Source organism: Periplaneta americana, chromosome 3 (genome assembly GCF_040183065.1).
Source record: "Periplaneta americana isolate PAMFEO1 chromosome 3, P.americana_PAMFEO1_priV1, whole genome shotgun sequence".
NCBI classification, from domain to species: domain Eukaryota; kingdom Metazoa; phylum Arthropoda; class Insecta; order Blattodea; family Blattidae; genus Periplaneta; species Periplaneta americana.
In genome coordinates this window covers 37,471,374-37,488,363 of record NC_091119.1, presented here as the reverse complement: position 1 = coordinate 37,488,363, position 16,990 = coordinate 37,471,374, and the positions used below count along the sequence as shown (strand labels likewise).

General features: G+C 31.2%; 1 protein-coding gene across 7 annotated transcripts in view; it reads left to right on the top strand.

Moving 5' to 3' along the window:
* Positions 1-16,990, top strand: part of LOC138695934 (phospholipid-transporting ATPase IF-like) — a 344,160-nt gene that overhangs the window by 250,303 nt on the left and 76,867 nt on the right. For all 7 annotated transcript variants that reach the window (XM_069820330.1, XM_069820328.1, XM_069820329.1 and 4 more), the window contains one exon: positions 12,907-13,014. In XM_069820330.1, the coding sequence (XP_069676431.1) occupies positions 12,907-13,014 (108 nt within the window). The remainder of the gene's footprint in view (positions 1-12,906; positions 13,015-16,990) is intronic.

Sequence of the window (16,990 nt, the reverse complement as noted above, 5' to 3'; positions counted from 1 at the left end):
TTTCTATAATTTTCTTCCTTCCCTATTTTAATGTTATTTAAAGTAATAGAAACTTGTATTTCTATAATTTTCCTCCTTCCCTATTTTAATGTTATTTAAAGTAATAGGAACTTGTATTTCTATAATTTTCCTCCTTCCCTATTTTAATGTTATTTAAAGTAATAGGAACTTGTATTTCTATAATTTTCCTCCTTCTCTATCATAATGTCCTTTAAAGTAATAGGAACTTGTATTTCCGTAATTTTCTTCCTTCCCTATTTGAATGTTCTTTAAAGTAATAGGAACTTGTATTTCTATAATTTTCCTCCTTCCCTATTTTAATTTCTTTTAAAGTAATAGAAACTTCTATTTCTATAATTTTCCTCCTTCCCTATTTTAATGTTATTTAAAGTAATAGAAACCTGTATTTCTATAATTTTCCTCCTTCCCTATTTGAATGTTCTTTGAAGTAATAGGAACTTGTATTTCAATAATTTTCCTCCTTCCCTATTTTAATGTTATTTAAAGTAATAGAAACTTGTATCTCTATAATTTTCCTCCTTCCCTATTTTAATGTTATTTAAAGTAATAGGAACTTGTATTACTATAATTTTCCTCCTTCCCTATTTTAATGTTATTTACAGTAATAGAAACTTGTATTTCTATAATTTTCCTCCTTCCCTATTTTAATGTCCTTTAAAGTAATAGGAACTTGTATTTCCGTAATTTTCTTCCTTCCCTATTTGAATGTTCTTTAAAGTAATAGGAACTTGTATTTCTATAATTTTCCTCCTTCCCTATTTTAATGTTATTTAAAGTAATAGAAACTTGTATTTCTATAATTTTCCTCCTTCCCTATTTTAATGTCCTTTAAAGTAATACAAACTTGTATTTCTATAATTTTCCTCCTTCCCTATTTTAATGTTCTTTAAAGTAATAGAAACTTGTATTTCTATAATTTTCCTCCTTCCCTATTTTAATGTTATTTAAAGTAATAGAAACTTGTATTTCTATAATTTTCCTCCTTCCCTATTTTAATGTTATTTAAAGTAATAGGAACTTGTATTTCTATATTTTTCCTCCTTCCTAATTTTAATGTTATTTAAAGTAATAGAAACTTGTATTTCTATAATTTTCCTCCTTCCCTATTTTAATGTTATTTAAAGTAATAGAAACTTGTATTTCTATAATTTTTCTCCTTCCCTATTATAATGTTATTTAAAGTAATAGGAACTTGTATTTCTATAATTTTCCTCCTTCCCTATTTTAATGTTATTTAAAGTAATAGAAACTTGTATTTCTATAATTTTCCTCCTTCCCTATTTTAATGTTCTTTAAAGTAATAGAAACTTGTATTTCTATAATTTTCCTCCTTCCCTATTTTAATGTTATTTAAAGTAATAGAAACTTGTATTTCTATAATTTTCCTCCTTCCCTATTTGAATGTTCTTTAAATTAATAGAAATTTGTATTTCTATAATTTTCCTCCTTCCCTATTTGAATGTTCTTTAAAGTAATAGGAACTTGTATTTCTATAATTTTCCTCCTTCCCTATTTTAATGTTATTTAAAGTAATAGAAACTTGTATTTCTATAATTTTCCTCCTTCCCTATTTTAATGTTATTTAAAGTAATAGGAACTTGTATTTCTATAATTTTCCTCCTTCCCTATTTTAATGTTATTACAGTAATAGAAACTTGTATTTCTATAATTTTCCTCCTTCCCTATTTTAATGTTATTTAAAGTAATAGGAACTTGTATTTCCGTAATTTTCTTCCTTCCCTATTTGAATGTTCTTTAAAGTAATAAGAACTTGTATTTCTATAATTTTCCTCCTTCCCTATTTTAATGTTATTTAAAGTAATAGGAACTTGTATTTCTATAATTTTCCTCCTTCCCTATTTTAATGTTATTTAAAGTAATAGGAACTTGTATTTCTATAATTTTCCTCCTTCCCTATTTTAATGTCCTTTAAAGTAATAGGAACTTGTATTTCCGTAATTTTCTTCCTTCCCTATTTGAATGTTCTTTAAAGTAATAGGAACTTGTATTTCTATAATTTTCCTCCTTCCCTATTTTAATGTTATTTAAAGTAATAGAAACTTGTATTTCTATAATTTTCCTCCTTCCCTATTTTAATGTTATTTAAAGTAATAGAAACTTGTATTTCTATAATTTTCCTCCTTCCCTATTTTAATGTTCTTTAAAGTAATAGGAACTTGTATTTCTATAATTTTCCTCCTTCCCTATTTTAATGTTATTTAAAGTAATAGAAACTTGTATTTCTATAATTTTCCTCCTTCCCTATTTTAATGTTATTTAAAGTAATTGAAACTTGTATTTCTACAATTTTCCTCCTTCCCTATTTTAATGTTATTTAAAGTAATAGGAACTTGTATTTCTATAATTTTCCTCCTTCCCTATTTTAATGTTATTTAAAGTAATAGAAACTTGTATTTCTATAATTTTCCTCCTTCCCTATTTTAATGTCCTTTAAAGTAATAGGAACTTGAATTTCCGTAATTTTCTTCCTTCCCTATTTGAATGTTCTTTAAAGTAATAGGAACTTGTATTTCCGTAATTTTCTTCCTTCCCTATTTGAATGTTCTTTAAAGTAATAGGAACTTGTATTTCCGTAATTTTCTTTCTTTCCTATTTTAATGTTCTTTGAAGTAATAGGTACTTGTATTTCCATAATTTTCTTCCCTCCATATTTTAATGTTCTTTAAAGCAATAGAAACTTGTTAATGTTCTTTAAAGTAATAGGAACTTGTATTTCCGTAATTTTCTTCCTTCCCTATTTTAATATTCTTTAAAGACATGTAGAATGTACATACAGAGTTACATGGCACTAACACTGATAATCATTGTCCAGTAATGTTCGGAAAATCACAGTTAAGCTTTGAGCGCTAAGCATTTCAAACTTTCAATCGCTTCTCCTGCAAAATGTATTCGAAATGACATCCATCATTCTTGCAGTGGACTCTTCAAATATATATTTGTGGCAGAACGGAATAAAGCCCAATCCTTGGAAAGGAAGAGAAGATGCCATTTTATAATGATTGGTACTCATGTCCTCAAGGACAATGTGAGTCGATACATCCAGAATTTCCCTTTGCTTTTGAAACATTAGAAAATATTTTTGTTTGTTTGCAGCGTTATTGATGTTATAATTCTTAAACAGTTGTTAATTTCAGAATGCTTTGAAATGGTAATGTTTATCATATTCTTCAAACATCGCCTTATTTAGCTGAGCGACAAACGATGCTAATCGACGTGAAATTGCTTCAGGACCAATGAACGGCGATAATCGCCCAAGCCAGCGATCTGCAGCAGAACTATGTCTCCGTAAACAAACTGAATATTTCGAGTATATTATTCATTATAATAAGAATACATTTATTTGTTTTGTCGTTCACTGGGCGAATTCAATAAAAATAAACAGCAAACCTTTTTACTTAAACTTTCTTGAGCCAAGAAGAAGGGTGCATACAATTGGACGGAGTTACACAATAAGAGACCAAGCGCCAAAAATCTGTTTCGAGATATTGGCCATTGAAATAAATATGTTTTTTATAAAACATTTTGTGCAAGAAATATTATAACATTCATACTACTACAAAAATAGCACAAATAATACCAAAAAAGACTAACCGATTTTTGATAAGAAACTAGTAGTTGAATTAATATTTGGAAGCAAAATAAATAAACGAATTTTTGCTTATAAATAGCAGCAAAATTCAGATATCGCATTCTTGATTTTTTCAGAGTTAAGTTAGCCTGCCATCAACAGATTTGTGCAAATATCTCATTTTTTTTCAAATTGTCGGTTGATCTATTATTGCGAAACTCCGTCCAATTAAGGTCAGTAAATAATTGAGGCGTCTTCTGGAACAACAACTGAATTACAATATATTTAATTTGATATAGCCTACAGAACATCGGACATTTTAGATCTGAAACAGCACTTTGTGCAGAGCGACATTCAAATGTTTCTAGAGGATGCTGTGTTTTCTTGGATAGAGATAATGTTTTATCAGATGAGAGATGTGTTATTAAAGATACAATTTATGCTGAAAACGGAAAAAATAACGTAACGTATGTTACGCCTCAATTATTATGAGTAACACGTCGTAGCTGCGTTGTTTAAGGCGCATCTGTTATCCATATTCTGAAACATTCATTCATTCATTCATTCATTCATTCATTCATTCATTCATTCATTCATTCATTCATTCATTCATTCATTCATTTTTATTCATTCTTTAATTAATTTATTTATTCAGTTATTCATTTATTCATTTACTCATTTACTTACTCATTTACTCATTTATTTACTCATTTATTCATTTATTTATTTACTCATTTATTTATTTGTTTGTTTATTTACTCAATTATTTATTTATTTACTCATTTATTTATTTATTTACTCATTTATTTATTTATTTACTCATTTATTTACTTATTTATTTATTTATTTGTTTATTTACTCAATTATTTATTCATTTATTTACTCATTTATTTATTTACTCATTTATTTATTTACTCATTTATTTATTTACTCATTTATTTATTTACTCATTTATTTATTTACTCAATTATTTATTTTACTCATTTATTTATTTATTTACTCATTTATTTATTTGTTTATTTACTCAATTATTTATATATTTATTTACTCATCTATTTATTTACTCAATTATTTATTTATTTACTCAATTATTTATTTACTTATTTATTTATTTACTCATTTATTTATTTATATACTCATTTATTTATTTATTTATTTATTTATTTATTTACTCTTTTTTAGTTATTTATTCATTTATTTATTTACTCTTTTTTAGTTATTTATTCATTTATTTATTTACTCTTTTTTTATTTATTTACCCATTTATTTATTTACTCTTTTTTAGTTATTTACTCATTTATTTATTTATTTACTCATTTATTTATTTATGTATTTATTTATGCCTTGGACTATCGTTGCGGAATGAGCGCTGGTTTAATTATGCATGAGAGAAGAAATTGTTTCATAAATGTTACCCAGTATATGCGTCCAGTGCCCTCCCAGCATCATGATGAATTTTGGAAGCTACAGTGAGTACCGAAATTCGATTTTGAAAGCCAGCTATAACGTTATCCTCGAAATGGTTACATGATTGTTCAACACTGGAATAGGCTGGTAAGGCCTTGTCCTTCCATGGACTACCACGCAACGGATGTTTTTTGTTGTTGTTTTGTAAAAACTTATAAGTGTTTACCTTTCAAATACTATGTGTTTATTTTCCGAGCAAATGCTTAAATGAGTGTTAATGAAGACTAGAAATTACTTATGACCTCAAGCAAGTAAGCTTACTTGTTTTTTTATTTATTTGTTGTGTACTTGAAATGAATAATATTGTGAAAATGACAAAAAAAATCAAGATCATACTGGCAATAGTTACCGAATAAGATGTTAAACATTGTCTCTAATGAACAAATATGGAATCACAACACACTTTTCCCCCAACAAAATTTTCTTCTATCACAAAAAAAAATAATGTTACTAATTTTCGTAGTTAATGATGTCGTCGTCACTGTTGTCATACTCTTGCTCTTGTTCCTGCGTTCGGACGTCGATGATGTCAACAAAAAAACCTACTCCATGGTAAAGCAATAAATGGCAATAAATAAAAGTAAACCCTTTAGTTTTGCAAGAATCAAAGCAACTGGACACTTTTTTTTACAGATTTTCCTTTGAAAGAGTGATTCCATAATTTGTTCTCAGAGACATTGAGTCCTTGAAAATATTAAGGGGACACTATGGTGAAATAATGGTGAAAAATTAAGAAAATCGATTTAAAAATTTATTGTGGCTCCCTATTTAGACCGAGCTCAAAAAGCTAATTAATTTATGTTCCCATGGCTATTTTCAAGCTTTTGAGCTAACACGAATTAACAATTGTGAAAATTGTGACGCAAGGAGCCTTTTTAGTGACGTCAATATAAAATACATTTCAAAAATATCATTTCAAAACTATTAGCCCTAATGGCACAAAATTTTGTACAGATGATAGTATTGTAGGTATGTTTATGTAGTTTAAAATTTATAAATTTTGGATTAAAATTGTAGAAGTTTTAAAACTCACAGAAGTGTCCCCTTAAACAATGTGGAATACAAAATATAGAACACTATTCAGATGTAGTTTTTAAATAAATAATATATCTATCTGAAGAAGTACATAATCTGTGTAAATCCTTTTTTTTTTAGTTCGTCTGAATAAAATAATTTAAAATGCATTTTCCTCAAAACGTGTATTTGTTGAGTTCGCCTCTTGTATTCGCAACGTCTCGTATGAAATCAATCCAGAGATGTAGTTTCAACAGTATGGGACGACAATTCACACAGCTAGACAGTCAAGCGTTTCTTTCCAGACCACATTATCTCCAGCAAGGCGATATCCCATGACCTGCGAGATCGCTTAATCTGACAGCGTCCACCCCACGAAACTCGGAATAATTTGAAGAAAGAATTTGTAGTTAAATTAAGTTTCTGAAATTCCTCTAGAGATGTTTCGTCATATAATGGGAAACACAGAATTTATATTTGAAGAATGTCTGCATCGAAATAGAGTTTATTACAGAATATAGTGTTCAGAACATAGAGTGTTATGACGAGATACAATTAAGTGCTATTTTATGTACTTAAAACTTAAAGTAAATGAAGAGTCCACTGCAAGAATGATGGATGTCATATTTGGAATACATTTTGCAGGAGAAGCAATTGAAAGTTTGAAATGCTTAGCGCTCAAAGCTTAACTGTGATTTTCCGATCATTACTGAACAATGACTATCAGTGTTAATGCCATATAACTCTCTATGTACATTCTATATGTCTTAAGCTATGCATTGACAGTCTTGGTTCATTTTCGACAAGAAAGTGACATCCATCATTCTTGCAGCGGACTCTTCAAATGTTTTCCTAAAGTCGAACATTGTCATAATTATTAAGGTTTTTAAATCGCCCCTTTTACTGGTTTACGGTTTATTAATAAGGAATAATAATTATATTGATTGCTTATGCTGAAATTTATTACGCAGCCTGTAATATTTACTTTCTTTTATTCATAACATCCACAATTTTATCGATTCCCCGGAGAAAAATTTCAAGTATGAAATTAAACAAAACTGAATTCTATGTAAACCCACCTTCAGAGAGAGAGAGAGAGAGAAATAAATCGTCCGGCCTTAATTAAAGATGACCACGAGGATCCGGAAATTAATAGCAAATAAAAATGTAATTAATTAAATATTAGTATTGTTATAAAAATAAAATGTAATAATTAAGCACCACTGATTATCAATTATAAAATAAAATCTTAGAAGATGACTTTAAAATTATACTTATAAATAAAGAAGACGAAAAATAGTAAATCACCTGAAGAAGATAACCTAAATTCAGAATTGTATAAATATGCAGGAGATCTATTTCAAGAAAGATTACTAAGATTTCTAAACAGAATATATCTGACTGCCACTTTACCGGAAGAATGGAAAAATAGTGTAATTATTCCCATATATAAAACAGGAGATAAACAGAATGTTGAAAACTATAGAGGGATTAGTATCCTCAACACATGTTATAAGATATTTAGTAGGATTTTAAATGAAAAATTAAAAAAAAACATGCTGAAACTTTCCTTCTGGAGTGTCAAAATGGCTTTAGAAAAGGAAGATCATGTGTAGATCCATTATTTAGTATGAAACTATTGTTAGAAAAAATAAGAGAATTTAATTTAGAAACCCATATAGCTTTTATTGATTTTGTGAAAGCTTTTGATAAAGTCCGAAGAGACCTTTTATTCGACATATTACAAGAAAAAAATATTCCAAATTTGCTATTGCAAAATATAATAGAAATCTACACAGACAGCAAAATAAGTGTCAAAATAAATAACTGTATATCCGAAAGAAAATTAGTTAATAATGGAGTTCGACAAGGTTGTCCACTATCACCAACTTTATTTAATATTTATATAAATGAAATTATTTTAAAATGGAACCAAATCTACACATCAGGAATCAAAATAACCAGTGCTTTAACATTAAATACCTTACTCTATGCCGATGATCAAGTCATAATTTCCAATTCAGAGGATAATTTACAAAGAGGATTGTATACATTAAATAAAATATTAAAAGATTTTGGGATTGAAATTTCAGCACAAAAATCAAAAGTAATGGCATTTTTAGGACAAGACCCAGTCAGAAGTAAGATAATACACAATAACCAATGCCTCGAACAGGTGCAAAATTTCAATTATCTGGGTTGTGAAATATCTTATCAAAATGAAAAAGATGTGAACAAGAAAATTACCAAATTTACACAAATTCTAGGAATAATAAACAATGCATTAAAAGCTAAATTAGTACAAAAATCTACAAGAATAAAAATATATAATACACTAGCATTACCCACCCTTTTATACGGAAGCGAGATTTGGTCATTAAAGAAAAAAGACATGAACAGAATCAAAGCAACGGAAATGAAATTTTTGAGGAGGACAGCAGGATATACTCTTTTAGACCGAAAAAGGAATGAAGAAATTTTAGAACAATTAGAAGTAGAGTCAGTAGAAGAAAAAATCAGCAGATACAAATTCAATTGGCTAGATCATTAAGAAGAATGGAAAATTCAAGAATCCCAAAAATTATGATGCAATATAAACCTAGAGGACATCGTCGACCAGGAAGACCTTTAAGAAGACTGCTAGATGGGGCCGAAACAGGTCTACAGAGGCCTAATTCGTGAAGGATGATGATGATGATGATAAACGATTTTATTTAAAATTAGCACATCCTTAATTAAGGTCTTCTGAGTGGTATAAATGAAATTGTATAATCTGCAGAGATTTTTTGAATTTCAAAAGATGATATTGATAATTGTTTAAACAAATTATATGTAAATTTTGGTAAAGAACTCCGAGCACCAAAAAATAAACCTGTCACTGACCAATTGAAGAGAGGGATGTTATACTTGGCACTAAGGTAGGGAATACAAGGTTCATAAATGGCCCTCTTTTCATGATCAACCTGATGAGCTTGGTTTAGATCTCTCTCCATGCGTATAGTTGGATCTATGATAATAGCCTTTTGTTGTTGCCTGTTTATTGCTATTATATCCGCTCTTCTGTGAGAGTCACCTTCAGAAATACAGTGGACCTCTTCATGAACTTCCCAACCCTTGTTCCGAAGAAGACAGGCGATAGCTCCACGGACTCTATGATGCCTGTTGTTACGCAATAACTCTCCTTTCCGACAAAAGCCCAACACGTAGCCAAGAGTTTCTGTCTCGTTGCAGCCTGGTTGACGGCAACGGGTCGTGCTGAAAGCTCTGCCAGGAACGGAGCGCACTGCAGTAAGGTTGCAGGACATCTTGATTGCATTAATATATTCCGAAGACGACAAATCAAGTTGTCATGAACACGAGGTGATATCGTCGTTGTTCCTGCAATAACTCCTATGTGCAAAATATACAATTTTTCAGTAGAAAGAAAAACACGTTTATTCATCCTATGACAGCCGTACATAGAAGACTGTGAATCCTTATATTTTCGAAACAAAGAAAGAAATATAAATACATATAGGAGATTTTATTATTTGCTGTATCACTATGTAAGTTATTTAATAGAGCAAAAATCTGAAAATCGATAAATGTGTCACATAGGAGTTATTGCAGGAACGATGACGATATATAACTATGTAAACGGGCTCTTAAATTTAATCTCTTTTCAAATCCAATTCACCTCAGTCTGTAAAAATAGAAGTTTTCTGGCCTGTGTAATGAGTCATCTTTACGTCACTTGCGTTCGTATATCTCACATTCTCTCATGTTATCTTTAACGCATGTCAGATAATCGTCACGCGATCAGTTAATTCAGAAGTCATTATCGCAGCTGTTTGTTTATAGAATCATATCATATCGATGCTATGAACGAAACTACAAAAATTACTTCCACTTTCTTGCGAATACGGCCAATACAACAAAATAAAGTGGAAATTAATTTACTTTAAAAAGATAAACATTCAGGCTTGGGTCTTCCATGGACTACCACGCAACGGATTTGTTGTTGTTATTGAATGAAAGTAGTTCAGACTTTTAATATTATAAATTTAGACCAGCGGTGACCAAAACTCGAGCTGCAGTGATTACATGCGACAGACAGCCTATGAAGTAAGAAGACGGAGAAAAGGTACTTGGCATGAAAACTACAACCAGTGGTGGTTCCTGTACTAACATCTTGATCAATTCTGCCGATAAAAATCTCAAGCTTTGCTGTATAAGTAATATCACTGCTGTCATCAAGAGCCAGTGAATGATATACGATTTTTCTTGCTTTTTTTTAACCTTCCTCTTGAATATAATCAGGAATTTTCAAAATTCTTCACTCAATACTTGGTCGAGAAATTCGTAGTTTTTCAAAATTAAAAACTTCTTATGGACAAGTTATTTAAGCTATTTTAATAATTACTCTTTTGATAAAGTCTGTTCTACTGAAAGGCTGTAGAGCAATTTCAAATCCCAGTTAGCTGACTTCCTTACATTTATTTATCTCGTCTTTCTCTTCCTGGCTATGATTTAAGACATGTCAATTCCTGGCGTTTAACAGTTCGTTGGCACATAATATTGAATCAGTTTTTCTACAATATTATTATTAAATGAATAACCAATAAATAATTACCCTCATCTAAAGATTAAGAAGATTAAAATTGAGATAAAACCTAATAATTTTATCCTTGTAGGGAGAAGATGTAAAAATATAAATATTCATGCACGTACAGAAGAATTATAGAAACACATACTTAGTGGTCAATAATAATAATAATAATAATAATAATAATAATAATAATAATAATAATACATTATTCAGTGTGGCAATTAATGTTTCTGTATACTCCTAATTGAATCGTTGAGCAAAGTAAACATATTACATTTTGTCCGACAGAACAACAAAGAAGTTCTTCTCCTCATTCTTTACGAAACCACCTGTTACTGCTTGTAGAGACAGAGTTTGTAGAGCGACATGATACCGCCACTGCTTGCCTTTAGTACGTGAATGAAACACACAGCAATGTACAGGAAAGTCCACGTACCCGTTTGAATGCCTGTGATTACACGATGTAATCACGACACCCGCTTTGGTCACCGCTCATTTAGACAGTCCAATAGTGTACATGACTCTTTCAATAGCGAGAATAAGATTCCATTGTTCTCAGAGATGTGTTTTATGTAATTTACCAGCGCAGGCTCTAATATTGCTAAATTCTTCTTTTGAATTTTCTGCAATGCTTCATTATATTGAGATTTTAGTCCCTTTATTGCAACTCTTAGATGTTTTATTTTGAATTTTGATGTCAGATTTTTCTCGTTTCACACCAAAAACCTTATCTTTTTTTAAGAAATAGGACAGATATAGCGAACATTAGTTTCACTGGGAGTTTTACCTTTCATTTGACCCAAGACTAAATAATATGAATGATTAGAACCGGAGATAGATAGATCCAAGAAAATTGGTTCAAGCGATTTTTCGAAAATTTTGAAATTTAATATGTGCCGAAATTAGATTTATAGAAAAAAAAATATACATGGATCAAATTTATTTTAGAGTTAAACGTGCCAGAAAAAAAATTGAAGATAGCAATATGAAAATCTTGATAGGTTTGAAGTGGAATGGCTCTTGTCCTAGGGCAGGAAAATGAAACAAGACAGCTTCAGTCCACATAATAATAATAATAATAATAATAATAATAATAATAATAATAATAATAATAATAATAATAGTAATAATAATAACAGTGACAGTAATACCAATAATAAATGTAAAGACTATTGTTATATTCCTTTCATTTTTCTGAATTTCAAAGTATGTCATACTAGTGTTTAATCAGCCTAGATATTATTTATTTAATATAAATATTTTAATTAAATTTCAAAACTCACGATTAACTCGAAATCTTAAAGCAATGCAAAAATTTTGAAAACAAATTTGAAATCAGTGCGATGACTTCTATGTGAATCCGTAATTATAACAGACAAAAGTTTAGTCACTCTGCATACGGAAGTCCGCCAGGCGAAAACGCTACTTTGTTTAACTCGCCGTAACTCGGAAACTAGTAAAGATTTTGAATAGCAACCACTTTTACAACCAATTTTCATTCTTTCTAAACATTTCTCTCGCTTTGACCTCCCCTCATCTAAAGTGAAAAATAAAAAAGCTTGTCGTTTACCAACTTTTGAGGATGTCAATATATATTTTGAACAGCTCACTTCAAAGTTAGTATTTTTTCTCACTTTCCAAAAAAAATTTTTATTTCAATTTTTTTCTATGCTTTCCTTAAACATTTATCTCAGAATCCTAAAAATTACAGCGCGAATGATTGACTATCATAGGAGCTACGACAAGATAATATTTAACGTTGCGGTAAATAGAGTCCTCGTCTGCTAGCTACTGACTACTCTCCACTGATCGTCCGACCAGCTAGACAGCTTTCTCCCTCTCCCATCTGCATGTTCCGATACACTCCTTACCCGATACTCGTTTCAGCGAGTGCTGACGACACTGCCCTAAGAGATTTAAAATTCGGAACTGCGTTTGGGTGTGGGTTCGATTCCTGCTTGGGCTGATTACCTGGTTGGAACTTTTTCGAAGTTTTCTGCAACTGTAAGGCGAATGTGAAGTAATCACACGACGAATTCTTGGTCTCATCTTGCCAAATAGGTCTACCGTTTTTCTATCGATAATTCTATTGACACTAAAACCTAGTAGTTGATACAGCGTTGTTAAATACTCTACTGAAAAAGACAGAGATTTAAAATGTTTATTTGAATACATATATTTATTAAATGTTGAATGAATTAAAAGTAAATTTTAATTTTGTTTTCAGGGCAATCGAGTGTCATCAGTAGGAGATACCAGAATATTGTGGGTTGGAGGCGATGACGGACCTAGTTCTACTGTAAAATTTCAGAATAACAAAATTTCAACATCTAAGGTAACTTTCAACTTTTTAATTGAAAACATTATACAGGATGTTTCAGAAATACTTTGACAAACCTTGGGGGCATGTTCCTCATGCCAAAAAAAGAAAAAAAGTTCATATAAACATATGTTCGAAAATCCGTAGTTTTGTAGTTAATAGTGAAAGAACACAATGAAACGTATGTTAGATATTGTCAGCTTGGTAGCAAGTGTTGCAACGTTAATCAATTCAGAAACTTACAACAAATGTTAAAATGTTCTCCTCTTGCTTCCACACTTGCATGCACTCGTCGGATCATGGACTCCTTCGCAACACATGGCCATCTAGGATACAATGGGTGCATCAGCAGACTTGTATCGATAACATCATTCGATTATCTAACAAAATGAATATTGTTATCGGTTACAAACTTAAGTGAAGTTATGGTGTTATTTTATATGATTGATTAGTATTAAGAGGTTGATATACATTATATCGGTACTAGTCAGTGAGGTAAAATAACGCCATAAATATTAAGTTATTTGTTGTTATTTATTTAACCCTTAAATTCTATAGGATATAACAGGTTAATAGGCTATATGCTATAATTTTAATAGAACAATAGAAAAAAAATAGTAGAAAAATTAAAATTTCACAATACTATAATATTGCACAACATATAAAATATGGACATTGCGATAGTTGTTTTCTTTACAGTTCGGCAAGGTTTAATAAACTAGTGTGAGAAATGAAGTCTTGCCAATTTAAAGGTTAAATTACTTAATAGTTAATCAGTGCGAATATTTTAATACTATCTTTTCCTGTGTAGGACTTTACTCTGATGGAAAACTGTTTATTAGGACATTTTACTGACGTGAGAAACATATCGATGGCTAAAAAGTGATATCTCGTATCTACAAAAATGGTCATTTAGTTTAACTACACTGTTATTCATATTAACTACGTTATTATTATTATGTTCACAAAATTGGACAGTTAACTAATATTGTGTCCTCTTCATTGTTCTATATACACTTTTAACATATACAGAGGTGTGAAAATTATTAGAATAATCTTAATTTTAAAGATTTTTTAATAGTTCCTTCACAAATATTAATTGAATTGGTGAATATTGGTATATATTACTATACTGATGTAGGATATATTTACTACTAACAATGCCGGAAAGCATTGTTGTACATTGGTATTTTTCTTATTTTACAATTGTTATGGGAATTCAGAAATTATTATATTATGTTGGCGGAATTGGAAACATAAAAAATTATATGCACAAAACAGATGTATACGTTCATTTGAACCTTCACAACAATGTAAACGCAAAGAACAATTTGTTTAAAGCATTTCTTAATTAATTTGTGATGTTTCCAATTCCGCCAACATAATATAATAATTTCTGAATTCCCATAACAATTGTAAAATAAGAAAAATACCAATGTACAACAATGCTTTCCGCCATTGTTAGTAGTAAATATATCCCACATCAGTATAGTAATATTATATACCAATATTCAACAATTCAATGAATATTTGTGAAGGAACTATTAAAAAACCTTTAAAATTAAGATTATTCTAATAATTTTCACACCTCTGTATACAGGGTGGACCGCTCGAATGTACCTAATTTCAATTGTATGTGACTGGTAAACGGTTGAAGACAGAAACCTACAGTAACGTTTATATGAAAGGAAAACTCAACAAGTTTCGATATGCACATCACCGCATCTCTATGTGAGCTCCAGCTGTCACTGTGACGATATGGAGGCGATGAACGATTTCTTTCCAAGCACGTTGGAGCATGTCTTCTGGAATGCTCTCAGTAGCCTCTATGATGCGCTCCCGAAGATCACGAAGGTCTCTGACTGGGGTAGCGTACACTTTATCTTTGACGTAACCCCAGAGAAAAAAAATCGAGCGGTGTTAAATCCGGAGATCTCGGGGGCCAAGCGATCGGTCCTCCCCTGACAATCCAACGGCCAGGGAACACGTTGTCTAAAGTCGTACGAACGTCATTGAACCAGTGTGGAGGAGCGCCATCTTGCTGGAAAAGGATGTTAGGCTGCAGGTGTTCAATTTGTGGAAAGAAGAATTGCTACAGCATGTCAAGATATGTGGTACCACACACAGTTTCCTCGGCGAAGAAACACGGTCCAATGACCTGCTGCTGTGACAAACCGCACCACACATTTAACTTGGGACTATCACGATCGTGCTCTTGTGTAGCGTGAGGATTCTGCAATCCCCACATCCGCATATTATGCCGGTTTACTTTACCTGACACATGGAACGTGGCTTCGTCCGAGAAGAAAATCTTGGACATGAAATCAGGATCAGCTCCGAGACGGTCTAGCATCGTATTGACGAATTCCACTCATTTGGGTTTGTCATCCGGCTCCAGACGTTGCATTAACTGCACTTTGTATGTGTACAGTTTGAGACGTTTGTGGACAATTCGTTGCAATGTTGATTTTGGTACTTGAAGTTCCCGCGAAGCTCTTCTTAATGATTTCCGCGGGCTTCGCTCATACGCGGCTTGAACATTTGCAACCATTTCGTCGGATGTTCTACGATCACCACCATGCTTCTTCAACACCGATCCTGTAGCTAAAAATGTATCGTGCCACTCCTTAATGCTTTTAGCAGTTGGAGCATCATGGTTAAACACTCGCCGATACTCCCTTTGAACTCTAACAATTGATTTAAACTCCGCATACCACAACACAGTTTGCTCTTTTATCTGCGGTGTCGCCATTTTGACAATCGCTACAATCTGCGAAAAGAAACCGTGACTGCGCACCATCTGTCGACAGGATTCAAAACTTGTTGAGTTTTCCTTTCATATAAACGTTACCGTAAGGTTCTATCTTCAACCGTTCACCAGTCACATACAATTGAAATTAGGTACATTCGAGCGGTCCACTCTGTATAATCACTGATTAACTTTACAACTTCTTTACCGTGTTAACTTTCTTAGGAAATTACCTGGCTGACTAGTTTTAAAGTGTTATTCATCATTTTCCAAAGCCTAGTGAAGGTCTCATAGTTGCAACAACTACTACCCTACATTGGACAGACTGGAAGATTATTTCAAACACGTTACAAGAAACAAAACACAGCCACAACCAAACCACACAACAATTAATAATAATAATAATGCTATATTTTAGCTGGCAGAATTAAGGCCGTAAGGCCTTCTCTTCCACTCGACCAGCAAAAAGTGTATATACATATACATAAACTTACAAAGAATTCAACAATTTGATTTAGATGAGAGTTACATGTATACAAGAGTTATTTACGAATTAAACAACAAAATACTATGAACTATTAATTAAACACTGAAATAAACTGTGTAGCAGAATTAAGCTAAAATACATAGAATGTTAATATATTTCAAATAATATTAGATAATAGAAAGAGATTATTATGAGACAATTTTGAAAATAAAGCACTATCAGGATGATGTCTAAAGAAAGAAGTAACAATGTAGTCAGTGATAGTTTAAATCAGTATGATTGGAGTGAAATGCTAATAAGGTTATCTTTTAAGCTGTTTTTAAAGGTGTTTATTGTCTTGCAGCCCCTAATAATTTGTGACAAGGAATTCCATTGACTCGAGGTGGATACTGTAAAAGATGATGAATAACAAGATGTTCTATGAAGAGGTATACTTAGCGTGCCACAGATAAGTGATCTGGTATTTACGTCGTGGTTAGAATATAGATAAGAGAACCGAGACGAAAGGTAATTTGATGTTGAGGTGTGCAGAATTCGGAAGAGTAAAGACAATGAGTATAAAGTTCTGCGTTCTTTAAGTCGGAGCCACGAAAGACTTGCGAAGGACGGTGATATGTGATCATATCGTCGGATGTTGCACACATATCTGACGCACATATTCTGAGCTCGCTATAACTTGAATGACAGTTCAGAACTTAGGTCACTTAACAAAACGTCACAATTCAACCTACGCAGAACACAAACTCCAATCACAA